The sequence below is a fragment of the Cibotium barometz genome, chromosome 63 (assembly GCF_041138505.1).
Source record: "Cibotium barometz isolate CiBa-2024 chromosome 63, ASM4113850v1, whole genome shotgun sequence".
NCBI classification, from domain to species: domain Eukaryota; kingdom Viridiplantae; phylum Streptophyta; class Polypodiopsida; order Cyatheales; family Cibotiaceae; genus Cibotium; species Cibotium barometz.
Genome location: NC_141108.1, coordinates 33341386 through 33361356, shown reverse-complemented (window position 1 = coordinate 33361356; position 19971 = coordinate 33341386). Strand labels below are relative to the sequence as shown.

At 39.0% G+C, this 19971-nt stretch overlaps 1 protein-coding gene across 1 annotated transcript; it reads right to left on the bottom strand.

Annotated features, from left to right (window-relative positions):
• Positions 1 to 11481: 11481 nt before the first annotated feature.
• Positions 11482 to 15450, bottom strand: LOC147603971 (pectate lyase 2-like). The gene is made up of 6 exons (XM_086796348.1): positions 15049 to 15450; positions 14729 to 14894; positions 13913 to 14116; positions 13571 to 13827; positions 13030 to 13247; positions 11482 to 11921 (listed from the first exon to the last, which is right to left on the bottom strand). Exons 1-6 carry the CDS (start codon positions 15439 to 15441, stop codon positions 11513 to 11515), a joined length of 1647 nt encoding a protein of 548 aa, XP_086652474.1. The 5' UTR covers positions 15442 to 15450; the 3' UTR covers positions 11482 to 11512.
• Positions 15451 to 19971: the final 4521 nt, after the last annotated feature.

The following is a 19971-nucleotide window of genomic DNA, read 5'->3' as shown; positions in this document are numbered from 1 at the left end:
GTGGCATTAGTTGGTATCTCGATCGAGATATGTCGCTTTAGGCTTGGGAGGCACGTGTCATGTTTTAATTCACGGTGATATCACGATCGAGGTACTCCGCCCGAGATGTGTGGATGTCTCAATTTTAGAGAGAGTGAACGAAAGTGAGTACGCTCATCATGCAACCTCCCCATCCAGAGTTTATCTAGATTGTTGTTGAAGCTCCTTACCTAGAGCACATGGGTGTGCTCTATAATTCAGTGATTTGTATTGTGTCAATCTAGCTTCCATTATGTGTATTCTCACACTAACATGTTGAATAATATGGAGGATTTGAAAGATCCATATTATAGTGATTGCACGCTATTTTGTGTGGAGAGTATGAGGAATTTTTTGCATGTCAAAATGTCACTCATAGATATATGCAAGATTATTAACACTAGTCTTGTAAAAAAAAGCCAGTTTTGTGGCTTTTGAAGGTTTTTTTTAAAAAAAAAATTCAAATCTCTTAAGTTATTGAATTTCAAACAAAATCCTCTTAGGAAACTCTTCTTAACATATATATGGAGTTGGGAAAAATAGAGCCGCAAAGAATGAATCAAAAATACTATTTTTCAATAGTCCTAAACTAGGTGGAACCTACGCAAGTAGCACTAAATGTTTGTATATCTTATTAAAACCCAATCAAATAATTTTTACACATGCCAAATATCCAATGAAAAATGTATCAACATCCCATCAACATGTACACAACGTATATATTCACTTAAAATGATGATAGAATCAAAGCATGGTAGTCATTGTTATCATTATTATAATCCCATGCAAGAATTTTTACCTCTTCAACTATAAGAGCAGCGTAGATTTTGTAATCTACAGTGATGTTGTAAGGACTGTTTGGACACTATTTGTAATATGCCATCAACCTTTTCGTATTTGTCACATAAAAACACGATTTTCTCAACCTGAGACATCTTTGCACGGTAGTCACACTGGGGAGTTCTGTGAGAACTCCCCACGGTTTGCCCAACTTTGTTTTATAGGTTTATTTAGCTGAAACTATAAATCTCTTTTGGGTGAAGGCTTTGGTTGTTGTAGTACCCTATAGAGGAAATGTGGCAATGGTCCCAAAACCTGGTTGAGTTTGAATTTGTACTTCTTTCTCTGCAATAGTATCCAATATTGTGTTGGTAGGCTTGAGACTTGTAGCACCATCTCTCTTCTCATGTTGTTGTTGTTGTGAAGCCTTGTATCCAATATTGTGTTGGTAGGCTTGAGACTTGTAGCACCATCTCTCTTCTCATGTTGTTGTTGTGAAGCCTCCACTTGTTGGAAGAGGAACCTTTTCTTGGGTAAAGTAGCAACTTGGGCTTCCTTTGTTGTTTTTTTAGAACGTTCCTTTCTTGTCTTCTTTGTAGCTTGTATTTGAGGAGGTGAATCAAATCCTGAAGCCTCAACGGTGGGCCTCTTAGGACTTCATCTTGTCACCCCTACTTTATAGATATAAAGAAATAGATTTAGTAAAACAATTATTAGTTGGTTTAATCAATCAAATCCAACAAAAATCAATAAGGTGGAGCTAACCATTAAAGTGAGCCACAACAAGGCTATCACAAGAAGATCAAAACAAAAACATGTAGGCAATAGAGCAAAACAAGCTCCTACAACAAGAAAAGGAAAATAGAAGACATTAAAAGTACAATAAAAAGTAATCTACTTCTATACGATCAAAAAAGAATTTAAGAATGAATTAAGAAATAAAAACTAATTTTTGTAGCAAAAAGGCAACAAGCAGGATAACATTGTATGGAAAACCAAAGGGAGAGATGAGTGGGCCTAGATTTTGATGCACCATGTCAATATGGTTTCGAGGTCATTAAGGGCGAAGGAGAAAAAATAAGAACAATTATCGATATGCAAGGTAGAGATAAAGCCAAAGACTGAGTGTAGATTGTTCTCAACCTTCAGTTTACGTGGAAACTCAATGCATTGCATTGAGTACATGGGAAATTGGATGCATTATAATGGAATCAAATAAAGGAAAATTTGAAAAGTTTGAATGGAGAAGAAGATCTTGCCTTAAATGAAGGCCGCCTTCTCTTCTGTCCACCATATTCACATCAAATAGATTTTAGTAGTCTCAGCATGGAATAGCCAAATGTATAGAAGCCACGTAGCTCATGAAATCAGGTAAAGATATTAGATGATGTGTAGAAAAAGGGATAGAAAGAAGATATATGCAAGAGATTAAGTTTCTAAGGAGAAAGTAGACATTTTTTTTGGGGCTGAAGTGCCTTTAGGGCTATTTTACCAATTAAAAAAGTTACTTTTGAATTATTACATCATGATCACTATTTCTGGAATGCTTATGTGAGCACAGTTGATGCACCGCATCCACTTCTCCACACAAACTCAATGTCATGCATCAAGTTTATGGTAGACTCGATGCATAACATCGAGTTTGAATGGAGAAGTTAATGTAGTATTTATGTAAGAAACTATGCTTTTTAGGCCTAAAATAGTAGTCCTCTCACACATCCACCATGCATGCTTTTTAGGGCTAAAATAGTAGTCCTCTCACACATCCACCATGCATGCTTTTTTAGGGCTAAAATAGTAGTCCTCTCACACATCCACCATGCATGCTTTTTTGGGCTCGTGTCGTTTACTACATGACTACTAATTATAGTATCGAACAAGTGGAAAAAACCAGTGAGGTTTTCCTATAACGGCCCTTCAGGCCGGGGATGCCAAACCCCCTAAGAAGGAGGCATGCCTCCCCCCCTTCACCCCCTCGCTATGCACCCTATCAGATGCCTATAAGTTGTTGGTCCAACTACACGAGGTGGAAGTGCCTCATGCTCGGTTAGGTTTAGAAATAACTCACTGCATATGCATGTAGCCTAATTGTTGACGGTGCACTAGCTTAATCAAAAACCATCTCATATACATGCCCTAAAAAATAAAGAGTTCATGCATTGCATCAACTTTTCCACGTAAACTTGATAGTATGCATCAACTCGATGCATAACATCAAGTTTGTGTGCAAAATTTGATTCAACTTTGCATAAAGTTTTTTAAAGTTGATTCATTGCATCAACTTTTGATGTTGTGCATCAACTCGATGCACAGCATCAAGTTTGTGTGAAAAAGTTGATACAATGCATCAGCTTTGCATACACAAACAAAGTTTTTAAAAGTGAATACATTTCATCAATTTTTCCACACCAACTTAATGTTATGTATCAACTCGATGCATGGCATCAAGTCCACGTGGCAAAGTTGATGTAATGCATTCACTTCTAAAAACTTTGTTTGTGTATGCAAAATTGATGCATTTTATCAACTTTGCCACACAAATTAGATGTTATGCTATGTATGCATAGATCTCCTAATGCATGCATAGAGATTTTAGGGTTTTGTATTAGTTCTTATTCTTGTGTTTAATTTACTAATTATTTTGTTTAATATTTTTTTTTTTACAGCTCTTTCACCAATCTTTCACCAATCCTCTCCTTCAGCTTCGCAAAAAAGAGGTAGATCCTCTTTCAAGTTTTCTTGTTTATGCTTTTTTCTATGTATTATTGCATCCCTGTTTTATGGTTTAGGGTTAGTTTAGGGTTCTTGTAAGCTTATACATAGGATTAATTCAATATCTATGCATAAAACCTATCATAAGCTTGCAATCTCTATGCATAGCCATCTTGCAAGCTTTATGCATAAGCTCTATTCATAGAGCTTGCGAGCTTGTGAAATCTCTATGCATAAGCTCTATGCATAGGCTTTATGCATAGAGTTTGCAAGCTTATAAAATCTCTATGCATAGGTTTCTTGAAAGCTTGCATGGACATTGTACATAGAGCTTGCATAGCCTTCTTGTTGAAAGCTTGCATGGACATTGTACATAGAGCTTGCATAGCCTTCTTGTTGAAAGCTCTATGCATAGCCTTCTTGTAAAAGCTCAATGCATATGCTCTATGTATAGGCTTTATACATAGAGGTTGTAAGATTATGAAAGCTCTATACATAGGGCTTGTAAGCTTATGCAAGCTCTATACATAGAGTTTATGCATAGAGCTATATGAATCTAGCTGAATGCATGAATTAAGATCTATGCATAAAGCTTAATACATAATGTTTTATGTATAAATCTTATGGATGAGCTTTATGCATAAGGCTTCACATGCGTTATGTTATTATGCATAAAGCTTTTTTTGATGTAGAGTGCCTTGCATGGATGGAAAGCATAAGCTTTTTGAATGTTTATACTCTCTTATACATATAACATATATTTCTTATGCTCTGTTTTTCTATGCATAAGGTATTCTCTTTATTCATAGAGTTTATATATGTTATCAAGGTAAGATCTCTTATCCATGTAAAACAAGATCATGTTTATTACACCATTGGGTGATGGGATTAAGGGTTAGCATAGTGCATAAGGCTTATAGCATAGAGCTTATGCATAGAGCTTATGCATAAGTCTTGCATAGAGCTTATGCATAAGACTTATGCATAGAGCTTATGCATAAGACTTATGCATATGGCTTATGCATAGAGTGTATGCATAAGACTTATGCATATGGCTTATGCATATGGCTTATGCATAGAGCTTATGCATAAGACTTATTCATAGAGCTTATGCATAAGACTTATGCAGTTGGCTTATGCATAGAGCTTATGCATAAGTCTTGCAGCCTTATTATGCAAGCTTATACTTAAGGCTTACAAGCCTTACTATGCATACGATTGCATAAACCTTATTCATAAAGCTTGCATAAGACTTACGTATAGAGCTCAATGTGTAGGCTCTATTTACAGAATCTATGCATATAGATTTTTGCATAAGGCCTTTATAAATAGCTATTTATGAATAGAGATAGCTTCTCTCTCTATCCTTGTTCAAATTCATCTTAATTTTGTATGGAGAGAAGATAAGCTAATGTATAAGTTATTTTTAAAATCTCCCTCAACGGTTGGGGAAAAGAAGCCCGTTTGACGCTTTTTTAAATATTTTTAAAGTCTCCCTCAATGGTTGGGGAAAAGAAGCCCGTTTGACGCTTTAAATGTTATTTTTTAAAATCTCCCTCACGGCTGGGAAAAAGAAGCCCTGTTTTATGGTTTACATAATGCTTTGTGTAATGCATAATGATTTGTATTTAATGAGCTGCATATACATGTTATCCTGCTAGATGGAGTCTCTCAATCTTGAAGAGAGAATAGCGTGTCCATGCATGCGATGTAAGTACCAAATCTTTCGAAAACGAAGGATTTGCAACCAGCATGTTCATGATGCTGGCATATTTCCAATGGAGCGCTTGCAAAATTTACGGTTTCAATCGTACAACCAAGCAAGTGTGCAGCCGCATCTTGATAACATTGCGCCTGTGAATTCTCGTCCCCAACAAAGGATGAGGATATCGCAGGAGGGAGTGACAGATGGAGCTCAATTAACAGCACTCGAGGGAATGAAAGAAGGTCAGGAAATGGAAGAAGGTCCAATGGAAGAAATGTTGGATGCCTTCATCGAGCAACAAGAAGCTCTCTTCGAGGAGCATGAACATGAAGATCATCAACCACGACATTCTCAACGGTCAAATTATGAACCAGAGGAAGAGGCCATGCGTAAACTTGCACGCCTTCCATTATACAATGGTGCCAACATATCTGTATTGCGTGCATCTCTTACAATGCTAAATTTGCAGTCAATTTTTGGATGGTCTAATACAAGTGTCACTGAACTATTCAAGTAAGGACTTTTTTTGGAGATTACACCTACTATTGAAATGATAAATTATCAACTTGTATTTGAGAAAATCTTAATAGTAACGATCAGATATTGCCATACTTGCAGGCTTTTGAAAGACCAGATATTGCCCCCTGGCAACGAGATGCCTCCATCTCGTGCAGATGCCAAGAAGTTATTGAAATCCATAGGCATGGATTACAATAATATTCATGCTTATCGCAATGATTGTTGCCTCTTCCGCCATGAATATGAGCATTTGCAAGAATGTCCCCATTGTGGCTCTAACAGATATAGAGAAGATGTTCAGGGGGAAGCTGTCCCGGTAAAGGTTCTCAGACACTTTCCAATCATCCCAAGAATAAAAAGCATGTTCAGGTGCAAATCTATAGCAAGCTTGATGACATGGCATGCCACAACTCGATCCACAGATGAAGTGATGCGTGTGCCTGCTGACTCATCCGCATGGAGACACATTGAAGAGAAATGGCCGGCTTTTAAGGAAGAACCTCGAAACCTCCCTCTTGGCCTAGCAATGGATGGTGTAAACCCTTTTGGTTTAAGGAGCTCTTCATGGAGCACATGGCCTGTTTGCCTTGTGAATTATAATCTTCCGCCATGGTTAGCAATAAAGAAAGGTCATTTGTTGCTCTCATTAATAGTTCCAGGAAAGTACAAGGTGAAGAACATGGATGTATATTTGTAATGGTTTTATGACATTGAAGGTCCTTTCATTGTTTACCATTGTTAATGTTTACCATCATAATCACTACTGTAGGAGTAAGTTGATATAGTTTTACCAATGTTGTTTATCATTGTTAATGTTTGTCATATGGTTCTTTCATTGTTTACCGTGTAATTTTCATTTCGCACAAGTTTGTCATATGGTTTTTTGTCCAACAGGCCATGGGTGACTCACCGCCCTACGACTACAGTCCTGATTTCTCATTTAATCCTACACCGCAGGGCATGAGTCCCCAGTAGTTATATGGTTTTCTTTCGTCCATGACTCCAGAGCAGAGAGCCATGGCTCAGAGTTATTGGGGTTCTGGAGCAGGGACATCTGCCTCACCATCTGGCTTCCCGATGCCAGTTCCCACACCCGTGGGTACGACAGCAGCTCCCACACCTCATACCACACAGCCTTCCACTCCTCTTACAGCTCGATCTACCACCTCTTCACATAGACGACGCTCACGTAGTAGGTCTTCAGGGGGAGGTTGTTGTGGTGGTAGTGCCACAGATGCTGTGACACCACCACCACGTGAGCGTCGTCCTTCGCTCTCATCTGTTGATAGCACACCCATAGGGTCACCTTCCACTCCTTGGGGTGCACATGACCATGACAACAGCAAGATATACACAATTAGGGATGGGGCACCAATAATGAATAGTGCAGGGAAGGCAATGAAGACACGCATTCGACAATTGTGCACTATACAGTTTCACGACTCTGTCATGACTAAATGGGATCAGCAAGATAAGGGGAAGAAAAATTATATAAATACAAAGATAAAGCAAGAGTTTCAGCCATCTGACCCTATGAATGTCGTCTCTAATGAGTGGATACAGTATACAGCTCGCATTTTGATGGGGCATCGTAGGTCAGAGGCGAGGGACGTATTTAGAGAGGGGAAAGAGAAACCTGTTTGGCTAGATGACAGGGAGTGGGCAGCCATTGCTCAAGAGCTCACCGAGACACCAGAGAGGTTTCAACAACAAAGAGAGGCGGCAAGGGCAAGACTCCAAACAGTAGGGGCTTCTCATCTTGGGAGTGGTGGTTACGAAACCATGTGCCATGAATTCGTAAGTATTTGTAGCAATTTTATTTATGTAAATGTATGTATGTGGGCTAAATGTTGATTTCTAAAAGTTATAATTGTTAATCGTTTGTGCAGGAGTTGGCCATGAATCGCCCACCAAGTAGGCGAGAGGAGAAGTACGCTCACAAACATGGCCTTGTGGCCTTATTTGAGATACTTGAAGAAGAAGGAGAGACCATCAATTGGGAGGCATTACCATGATGTAAGATGACCTTCAAACTAATGGTATATGATCAAAATATTCTTGAGTATTAATGTTTAATTTAATTTCTTGTTTGTCGATCAGGAAAATAAAAAAACGAGCACGGTTGTTTTTGTGCTCTATTTTAGACAGAATGGTACTGTCTGTTTGCTATTGTTGATCCTGTTCATTGCAGGCAGCCAGGCAACACTATTCTGCCCAAAAAAAATTTCTGGTACAGCGTCGGTATATTTCCCGGTATGTGCACCGGTATATTCATCGGTATATCTGCCGGTATTGGCGTCGGTATAGAGCCCGGTATACACCCTGGTATACACCCCGGTATATACACCGGTATAGACGCTGGAATAGCCGTCGGTATTATCGCCGGTGAGCGTCGGTATAGACACCGGTATAGACGCCGGTATTGTTACCCGACGCTTATACCGACGCTCTGGTTTCGGTGCGTATACCGGCGTTTATACCGATGACAGGGCTTTTTTAGACCCCGTTGAATGACGTCGGTATAAGCACCGGTATTAGGCTAACATGTAGTAGTGAAGTACAAATCACTGTCCTTGTTGCTTTGCTTCTTGTGTGCCAAAATATTTCTCTCTCTCTTTCTTTATCTTTCTCTCTCTCTCTCACAATGCAAGGTGACCAAATGAGCCTCTCAAATTCTTATGTAGCCTCATAGTTCCAAAAATAGTAGCTATTTAGTGTTTTAATTTAATGAAGTGCCACCCTAATTAGGTATTAAATTTAATGAGTTTTTATATAATGACCACATGGGATATTAGGTTCACATTTCTCATTTGTTATCCAAGGATGAAGCCATGAGGAGAGACATTATGTTGGTCATTTCCCCTGCACAAGTGAGTGGGAACTCATCCCCTACCACCATATCACATTCAAAGGGTCTCTCATTCTCACCCTACTCCTTGTCTCCTAGGGTTTAAAAAACTCAAACTAGAGATAGTAGATAACTGGACACTCCAAACCATGGGCAATCACCAGGCTTATCTTTTACATCATATAAAGCTACGAGCATGAGAAGGAGTCCTTCCTTTGCTTCTCTAAGTAAATCCTCCACACCTCAACAAGCAACAAATGATGGTAGTGATCAACATGATGCCTTGGATACCATTGAGAAATTGACATCATCTCTGATTTATTGAGGTAATACTTACCATGAGTTGAAGTAAAAAGCATTCTTGTGTGTAGATAGACAATTAAGGGATGCAATTAAAACAGAATGTTGTAAGCAACAAGGTCTAGCAAAGTTTGGGTTGCAGAAGTTAAAGGTATTACGAACACTCTATTTTGACAAAAGAAGTGGAGAGAAAGATTCACTTCTTAGTGGGATATTAATACCTTCTTTGCATGGCAAATTTTAATATAGCCTTCGCTTTGATTTGGTATGTAGGACAGCCTTTAAGGTTTCTTTGAGTATTGGAAATGTACGGCTTGAGAGAGTGAAGTGCAGGACCAAAAAATAGGACAGACCAAAGAAATTGGATCCTTTACTATCTTTAGGTCCAATTGTTAATATGGCTTCATTGTTATTTTAAATATCATGTAGAATGTATGTCGAGAACAGGCAGGTTTAGCTTATCTAACAATTTTATGAGGTCAAAGGTATTCTCATTATATAGAGATGCTATGACAACTAAAGAAGAGCAATATACAAGCTACTCTTATTTTAGCAGGCTATGGAAATCCTTGTTTGCCAACATGACTATCCCACAGAAAGTTTGAATGGGTGTGTGCACTGTGTGTGAAAAGCTAAAAACTAGAAGAAAGGTTGCAAGAAATCTAGATGAGCTAAGGATAGTCAAAGATGCTTTGAGAATTCATAGGGAAGAGCAAGAAAATGAAATAAGGCAATGGACCATAGAGGAAAGTGTTTTACATCTCTAGAAAAGTATCTTGGGGCTAGTTATTGATGGAATGGAAAATTAAAAAACTTGCTTGCACATTACAAAAGACACACTTGTGTAAATGCATTTGGTTGGTTGTCTTGTATACAATGACCCGAGGGTTTTTTTCACATATCTAAATATCCATAATGATTCAAATCTAACCATAATAATCATTCATCATGTGATATCTAATTGGCAAGGTGCATTTCCAAGAATATTATATTTACAACTAGATAACACTAGATGAGAGAGAATAAGAATCAAATAGTTCTTGGTGGATATCTAAGCATGTTAGTTTCCTTAGGGGTGTTTAAGAAAGTGAGTGAATTTTCTACTTGTGGGTCATACTCATATCCATATTGATCATATTTTTAGCGCGTTTTCAAAAACATTATCTCACCACAATGCCTTTACTTTAATGACCATGTGATGACATAGAGAAAGTTTACACACCAAAGCCAGTGGTAGAGAATTTTAAGGAGACAATAGATTTCAAGTTTTTTGTTAATGGGCCAATGATAGAAAAAAGTAGGTGGTTGGAGTAGTTGAACGATCTAAGTTATCAACATGCCTTTCTAATTAAGCCTACAAAAGAAAGTGGAAAAACATTATTGTATGAAAATATTTTCTCTACTAATGCAGAGGGGCTTTCTTTAGGTGGCCTTAAAGATCTAAAATTTATTCTAGACATGGTTATGTAGGCTTCAAAAATGGCACCCTTGAAGCTTAAAGGAAGCAAGTGAGGTAGGTTGCGGGCTATGGACTTTCAAAGGTGCATTTCAGAGAGAAGGTTGCTAACAAAGCAGTATGTAGGAGAGCAAGATGTAAAATGTTGTAAAAAGTTCTTTGAACAACAAGAAGAAATACTTGAAAAGAATATCAATGACTCATGGAATCTGGCTAGTTTTTTTCAGTAGCCAACTATTGTGCTAAAAAAACCACTTATTTTGCAACACCTATTCCAGCAGAGATCGATAAACTTCTTCATGGGGAAACAAGAGGGGGGTACACAAGAGCTAGAAGATCAAAAGAAATACAAACAAGACTTTAAAATATGTGGAGTGGTGATCCACAAGGCATAAAGGAGGGTAACCAAGTGTTGCTACCCTAGCTGAGGATGATGCTTTAAACATCCACTCTAGATTGGCAAAGTGCATCCTCTAGGAGTTTGCTTCTCCAATACATCCCCCTTTTTTTGACCAGATTTTGACTGTAGGCCTTGTCCCAACAGGGTTCTCTATAAATGCCACAAATGTCTGGTCCACTTGCTTCTCTTTAAGATACCATCTTCTACTTGTTTGGGCTTCAAATCAATCATGTGTTGGGTTTCCCTGGCATGCATGATAGTCCCCAAAAAGATAGAGAAATGAAATGATGCCATTTTACAGCCTTTGAATTAGCTTGTTCACACAGACTACAGACCAACACATGTACACACTCTTATGCAGTTACAATCTATAAGGTTCTTGAAATTACCTGTCCGGCTGTAGTTAAGGAACGAGGAGTGTAATCTTAGTATTGGCGGTAAGATTATCACATTATAGATTTAAAAAAAAGATAGCTTATACGGCTGATTTATATTTTCTGTTGTCAACATTCTTAACGTGAAATCACCAAAACGTGGTGATTGCCAGAATTAGGCCACCTGGACACTTCATTTTTAGACTACATGAATGAGTTCAAAAACTACATTGTGGCATAAGATAATGAAATGCAGAGTTGGTTTTGATATTTCAAGATTAGTGTTGTTTGAAGAGTATTTTTTTATCCTTTAAAGCTACTGTTGTTTTAAGAATTATTATTCCATCTCAGATAGTTATTAGCTAATGAGATAAATTCAAGCTATCCAAATGAGATGCCTTTAGAGAAATCCAACGGAACGAAGGCATTGCCGGAGCGGCGCGGTGGCGAAGACGGCGCCAGCACAGGTGCGGAGGAAATCCGGCAAGGCGCGGAGATTGGGGTGGAGGGGAGGGTAGGAGGCGGAGCTCCTGTAGGGCGGCGCCATGTTGGAGGAAGTTGAGCTGACCTGCTGGCCAAACTGGTGGAAGGTGGTGCCGTTGAGGAGGAGGTCGTTGGACGATTGGATAACGGGCGACATGTCGAAGTTGGCCGTGTATCCGGCGCCAGGAAACCACGGCGTCACCTCCGACCGGCGCCCGGCGATGAAGGCGTTGCTCTCCGAGAAAATTTTGGCGTGCACCCTCCCGCCGATAGCATAGTAGCCCCAATTTGTGTAGAGATTGTTGATCACATGGCAATAGCCCCACCTGCATAAAACACCTTACGTTTAATCTTTAATCTTGCATTTTTTCCCAAAATAAGTACCCTAACCTCCAAACTTTTCGATTTTTTTTAAAGAGTGTAGAAGAGACATGCCAAGCTCAATTGAATGTCTATGAGCGTCTCTCTTTGTAATGTTTAAAAAAATTAAGGAGTTTATTTAAACTTGTGTAAGCTTTTGGGCAATGAAAACTAGTTTGGTAGCTCAACATGACATTAGGAAGAATAATTATAATTAAGGAGCATTCATGTACCTCAACAAGATATTTTTAGAGTTGGGGAAAATATTTCTCCTTTGGGAGATTTTTCCACTATTGCTTTTCATGCATAAGAAGTTAACTCTATATGCATCAGGGCATTAGCACATGATATTAGGGGGAAAAAATAATTCATATGACGCTTAGCCTATGATCACCAATGGGTATATTGCTACAAGCATGTCCTTGATAATTCATGACCTATTTCCTTAAACACAAGTCATAGTTTGTGATCTTGTATAAACATGTAGTACTCTATAAAACTTTCGCTCAAGACTTAGCCGTACTTTCTCAAAATAGCAACATTTTTCAAAGGTCCTTAAAATTTTCATCTTTCATGAATTTTACTCTTTGCACCTTTTTGTCCCCCCTTAGAAAATTCACAAGGTTTCTTGAAGCCTTGAGTAGTATCAAAACAAAAGACATAACAATTTTGATCCTCACCTTGAAAAACCAAATTCAAAAATTGCTTGGTTAATTTAAGTTTCCTCAAGCACTATTTTGCCATATTAGTACTAAATGTAAATTGTAAACCATATTGAATCAATAAACACATGATGGAGTACTTGGAAAACATTCTCTCTCTCTCTCTCTCTCTCTCTCTCTCTCTCTCTCTCTCTCACACACACACACACACACACACACACACACACACACACACACACACACACACAACACCCCCCATGAGAGACTACTAAAAAGCTCTCCTCTCTCTCTCTCTCTCTCTCTCTCACACACACACACACACACACACACACCACAAGTGAATGTGCAAGGTCTCAAACACACGCACATGTCTATAGGGGTTATTAAACAGGGGTTTAAGCATTTCATGTACCTGCAATGAGGCATGCGTTGCATAGAGTCCTTGAACCAATTGCGATAGATGGTGACACGGAGGTTCTTGTCAGCAAGGTCTGAATCGGAGGCTCCGAGTAGCATGTTGAAGTTGTGGTTGGATAGCTTACAATTAGAAATTGTGACATCTGTGGCCCTTTGAACCACTGAGATAAGGCCCAACTTGGCATCAAAGGATGTGACATGGTCCACCCATACCTTAAAAAAGGGGAAAAAATAGTTAAGATCAATTGCAACCTCCATGGTTCACCGAGTGGGATAAGGTCGTGATGTTTGGACATGGGTTCCACCCCTCGCCTCACTCAATAAAAGGTGCTTTTCTCTTACAAAAAAAAAACTACACGGAATGCAAAGACAGTTTGGTTCAACTAAACATAATGCAAAGCTCCTTAAAGCCACGATTTGGTTGAACTTTAAAAAAAAATACAAAGCTTAAAAAGTAGGTTACACTTTTAAGTCATTGATAAAAAAAAAAAGAAGCAAAGCTTAGGCCTAAAGCCAGAGTCATCAAGGAAGGACACCTTGGTAGAGCCTGCGAACACGTGGACTGTATCGCTCTCGTCCATGGAGTTGATCTGGAAGTTGTGCAAGATCACGTTGCTGACACCGCCCACGACGATCATCCGGCCGTTGATGGTGATGTTGGCACCACGACCATCGACGGTGGTGGAGCTTCGGATCCAAAGCATGGCTCGCAACACAATGATCATGCTGTGGGAGAAGGTGATCCAGATCCCTCTTGGACCGCCTCCGAGTCCCACAGCGAAGCGCAATGAGCCTGTGAAGAAGAAAGCAGAGGAGTTGAGAGCCCAAAAATGGCGTCAAAAACGTCGTGTTTGCAACAATTATGATCAGAAGCTTGCCTGCTTGCGGGTTGGTGGGGTTGTCATCTGAGCGAGTGACTGTGTAGGTGGGTCCCGCGGCCCCACCCGTCACGCCGTATGCAAAGCCGACCGCGCAGAAGGGAAGGCCTTTGCCTCGCCCGCATCTTGAAAACTGGCAAGACGTTCCATCCCTTCTGCACCCTCCTCCTCCTCCTCCTCCTCCAGCTGACCTCTTGCGTTCCGCTGCATGCAAACCAGGTGATCATTTGCCCATTAAGCAATCTATACCTCCAATAATTATCCATAGTTAGCTCTGGGACAAGAGGGGAGATGTATAAGATTTAAATACCACCTTGATGTTTCTCTTTCTATAGTTTATATGTTGAGATTTACAAATCCTATCATCTTTTGATAATTTGGACTTTGTATTACATTCTGCTCGAGCCTAAACTGTTGTAATAAGGGCACATTACATGTTTTCAGTTTGAAGGATGGTCTTTTCCATTGTATCACAAGAGAAGGATTCTCTTAAAGACAAGCTTGCCTAATGAATGTTAGAAAGACATAAAAATGAATGTGTGTGTGTGTGAGAGAGAGAGAGCGCGAGAGAGGAGAGAGATTTCTTTGTCAATACTAGCTCTACCCCTTGTAAAATGACACTTTGCTTTTCCATATTGGCTTATTTTGCATCCTACGTGTATCTTTACTTTTTACTAAGAATTATTAATTAAATCATACAATTAAGTGCTTCTTAACAAAGGCAAGAATTTAGAAAAGAATCATGTTCTAGGCTGTGTGAAGTTGGAGTCTTTTATATAATGTGCTATATTTCCTTAGTTACTTTTGTTTACTTACGTTCCAACATGCTACTATCTGTGCTTTGAAATCCTTCATCAGGTCCAATTGTTCCAGGCGTAGATGATCCCAGGCTCTCCAATTTATCAAGGGAGAAGACAACATCATCAAGTAGAGAGATTGCTTGCTCAAGGAGGTAAGTTGTCGTTTGTTCCGGATGAGGTTCCTGCAGATCAATGAATCATAATTAGAGATAATCAAAGTGGTCATTCTTTTGAGAGATTATGTGTGTGTGTGTATAAGATTATATGATTATGATAGGTTTAATGAGATGTATTTAGTTCAGTACAGTTAGAGATATGGCGGTAGAGAATTTTTACGCCGTCTTGTTGTTGCTGTGCCTGCACTAGCGTGTTTTGGCAATCGGAAAGAGCGACCTTGGCCATATCGACCTGGTTACTGGCCTCAGGAAGATGATCCCGCAACAAGTAGGTTTCAACGGAGCTTAATATGACCGTGATCTCGTAGAAGCGCGAAGGGGCGCAAATGTTGCTCGTATTAGCCTGTGCTGAACCATCGCTGCTGGCGGCCTGAGCCCTTTGCAAGAGATGGTTTGCGCTTTCTATCTTTTCTATGATATCCTCGTGAAGGGCTTGCTTTGCATTAGTCTCGGCGACTACAGTTACTGCGCCCAGATGCAGGCAAAAGACGATGATCATGAGAGCCAAAGCCAGCGGCCGAAGCTGCTTTAGGTGCAGGAGGAATCTCTTCATTGTTTGACGTTAGAGCTAGTGCTACAATTACCTCAACCTTTCCTGCAATTCCCTTTTTATATGGCCACGGATGTCGACTGAATCGTGACTAGAAGCTCTATCGTCTAGCTTTGTTGCCACAGGTAGGGAAGCGCAACCATCAAACCCCCAATTTACTCTTATTGTCAACCATCAACCGCCAATTTAATCTTATTGTTATTGTTAATTTTCTTATTTTCTTATTATTATTATTATCGTTTTGGGGTCGGTGGGGGGTGCCTTATCATTGTTTAGAGACAAAAGATTTAATATTCACATGCATCAATGTGAGCATACTAGTGAAAGGTGAAAGTAGTCAAAGAGGATCTCTCTCTCTCTCTCTCTCTCTCTTTGATTTCTTAAATTTCATTTTTACTCCAAATAACTAATTATAGAGGATCTTAAATTTTAATGTTGCGGCTCTTAGACTTACATTCTCATTGTAAACTTATATGCTATTACATTTCAATCCCATCCCTTGTTTCTTTTTGGACCTATGTCCAATCTTATGCTTTTGAACATAAACTAACACTCAAATACTATACCTAGTCCCTTTAGATGAGACTCAATCCATAAACCAATCTTTTAGCTATTGGGTCTCTTTTTAAGTTTCGAATTTAAGAATCCCTCCAAAATTTGCAATTCAGATTCAAAGTTGGGCTCAAAACCTAACCCTTGTGCCTTAAAAGTTTTGGGCTCAAGCCCTAGACCTATTCCTCTGTGTTGGAGAACAAGGCTTATCCAAGTACAAATGATATAAGGCATGTGCGCACACTCTTGTAAAAGAGAGTAGATAAAATCCCTAAAGTGAGCACAAGGTAAAAGTCAAAGGCCATCTACCTTTGCATGAATCAAGGAGCTAATTTAGGAGCTACCTAGCATTTAGGGGAGGTGGAGAGAATTGTGGGCACCTAATTCTCACATTTGCAAAAAGTAAGTTGTATTAGCAAGCTAAGCAAGATTCTTGTATTGGCCTATTTAATGGCACTTGTCTTCTCAATGAAAATCAATGAAGCAGTTCAATTTTTTGTGAGTCTATTGTTTTGATTCGTGTTGATTTTCTCTCTCCCTTACATCTCTCATGTGCACTAATGCCATAGCCATGTTTATCTTGCTAAGTTGGTTGTATTAGCAACTAAGCAATCCTTGTACTTGCCTATTTAATGGCACTCTTCTCAATGAAAATCAATGAAGCATTTAAATATTTTTTGAGCCTTATTTTTAGTCGTGTTCATTTTCTCTCTCCCTTACATCTCTTCTATGCACTAATGTCATAGCCATGTTTGTCTTTCAACCTCTGTAGCTCTCTCCCTGCTTGCTTCAATTGGTATCATATAGGTGAGACTTATAAATGCCTCAATAACTGTAATTGCTTGACTACGAGCAACTCTACTCCAAGGACAAAACCAAACACAAACTTCTAGTGAAACTATATAATGGGCATAGATTAATCCAAATAAAGTGTGTACTATGATAACGCTTGAGGGGGAGTGTTGGAGAAAAAACCTTATCTAAGTATGAATGATATAATGTATGTGCATACACTCTTCTAAATATCTATGAGCGTCATATTTTGACATGCAAAAAATTCCTCATACTCTCCACAAAAAATAGCATGCAATCACTATAATATGGATCTTTCGAATCCTCCATACTATTCAACATGTTAGTGTGAGAATACACATAATGGAAGCTAGATCGACACAATACAAATCACTGAATTATAGAAAGAAGTGGAAAGTAAAGAATATTACTACTATAAACTTGATTATAAAATTGATGACGTCCACCCACCTATGTGCTCCAGGTAAAGAGCTTTGATGGAAATCTAGATATACTCTGGATGGAATCTTGCTTCGATATAAGCTAAGGCTACCAATTTAACTAATATATATTGTAAGAATACATAGAAGCAAAAGCTAGATCAAGATAATACAAAACACGAAATTGTAGAAAAGAGTGGAGAGTAAAAGATATTAATGCTTGAAAAATTATTACAAAAACTGATAGTGTTCGCACACCCATGTGCTCTAGGTAAGGAGCTTCAACAACAATCTAGATAAACTCTGGATGGAGGATGTCTTGCTTACAAGAGTGCTTAAACATAATGAGCTCGATGATTATAAATCTCCATAAATCCTTTAATATATAGTAACCCATATGGTACATCAGCCCTACACACAACCACATGTATCTACCAACGGGATATATGCACTATAAATTATAAAGTATAAAGTATGAACTTCCCACAACCTAAGAATAGTGTATCCTCAGTTTGTTATCTAGCATGCACTATTGTGGTCACATAGACTACACAAGCATGCATCCAACTTAGCAGAGTGCCAAGTCTACATAAGCCGCCTCCTAACTACTTGGCCGCTATTCAATGTCTACTCTGGGAATTGTCAGGTGCCCAGGTGCTCACCAAAGTGGCTGCTGCTCATAAAGGGGGCCTAAAAAAATAGAGAACATCTATCCCATAGAAACATCACGAGAATGGAGAATTGAGCAAATGCTTTTCTAACACCCCCCCCCGCAATGTCCACCCATAGGTGAACTATGTCTTTATTCCAATGTCAAGTCCATAAACATGGTGCTTTTGTGAAAATGCCTGCATAATTCTATGTTGTCAGAAGGTAGTAGAAGAGAGCCACCTCTCCATCCATGAGAAGCTTACATCCATAATGATATTGAATCTCAATGTTCTTTGTGTGAGCATGAATCACATGGTTCTTGGCCATGAAACTCTAATTATTGTGCATAACAACATTGTCACTCTCTTTTGAGCAACACCCATGTCTCCTAAAATCATCCTCAACCAAACTGCTTCACATGAAGCGAAGCATGCTGCCTCTTGTACTTAGTGTCTGTAGAAGAAAGTGACATTCTAGGCTGCTTCTAGTGATCCAAGATGTAATTTTAGATCCATTAAGAAAATAGTAACCAAAATTTGATTTCGTGTTATCACAATATCCTGCCTAATCAGAGTCACAAAATCCAATCAAGGAATTTCCTGATTTGTAAGTGATGACATAGTAGTAATTTGAAAACATGTTAAGGACACCAATTGCAAAGCTAATTTTAGGCTCTGTATTATATAAGAAGATCAAACTCTCCACCAACTTCCTATACTCCTTCATATCCACCAGTGGAGAACAATCTTCGCTAGAAAGCTTTGCATCAGCCTCCATGGGTGTAAAACCATCACTGACTTGCACTCAGCCATGCCAAATGACTCTAGTATTTATCTTGCATACTTTTATTGAGAAATAAAGATTTCATCTAACCCTTTTGCCAGACCTCTATACCTAAACAGAAATGCATAAGCCCAAGGTCTGTCATATCAGACTCTGAACTTATCATGTGTGTGTGTTTGTGTCAATCATGGTTCCCCATCATAATGAGGTTGTCCACATATAGGACAATGATCATGTACTTTGCTGAGATAAAATATACAAATTTGCATCTGTTGGGAATTTAAAATACTAATACTTACAAAGAGGTCAAGCTGATATTGGAGCTACCACCGCCCACAAATTACAAGGGTGTGCAAAGATTTATGGGCCATGTGGGGTATTATCACCACTTCATAATTTTCTATGCTAAAATAGCTAAACCATTGTACAAGCTCCTCATTGTCTTTGAATGGACCGAGGAATGCCAAAAAGCATATGATCGACTGAAGCAAGAATTGGCTAGTGCACCAATTCTACGACCCCCAATTGGGATCTCACATTTCACATGCATATTGATGTATCAAATTTTGCTATTGGTTGCATGTTGGTACCATGCCTGACAAGACTATTTCAACCTATATAATTCCTTCTGAACTTTGCACACTTTGTTTTCTGAACCGGATATCTCAAACCCAAGTGGCTATGCCACATAAACCTCTTCCTTAAGGTGGCCAAGAGGCAATTACTATATGAATAGTGGTCAATCTAGCTATGCGGGCGAATAACACTTCAACCCCTTTGACCCGTGCAAAAGCCTTTATCATGGGGATGAATGTCTCTGAAAGTCAAACCCTTCGACTCATCATCATGAGCCTTGCCTTATATTTATCCAATGTACCATCTAGGCCTTTTAAACCCACTTGCTGCCAATAATCTTTCGTTTTGCAAGACGATCCATAAGATCCCAAGTATGGTTTCTCAAAATTGAGTCTACTGTGACTCCATATCCCCCCTCAAGTTTTGAAAATATGAGTGAAGTCCCTCTTTTACTTCTCTATTCTTTAGATCTGCCTGTTGGCTCTTGTGTGATTTTCAGTGGAGAGCTACTTTACCCATTTAGGATATGGCCCCTTATGAGGTGTTGCAAGCTTCTCTTCTTCATCACCTGATAAATCTACATGTTGTGGAGTTGGTACTATCCTTGGTGGTTGTTTTTGCTGGGCTACTTCTTTGTTGAAGGATAGTGTGGACGGAGCCCTCTCCTCCACTTGATGAGATTGTCTCTTGAATACCACATCATCATCAGGACTCACAATTATCTTCTTTGCCCCAAGAT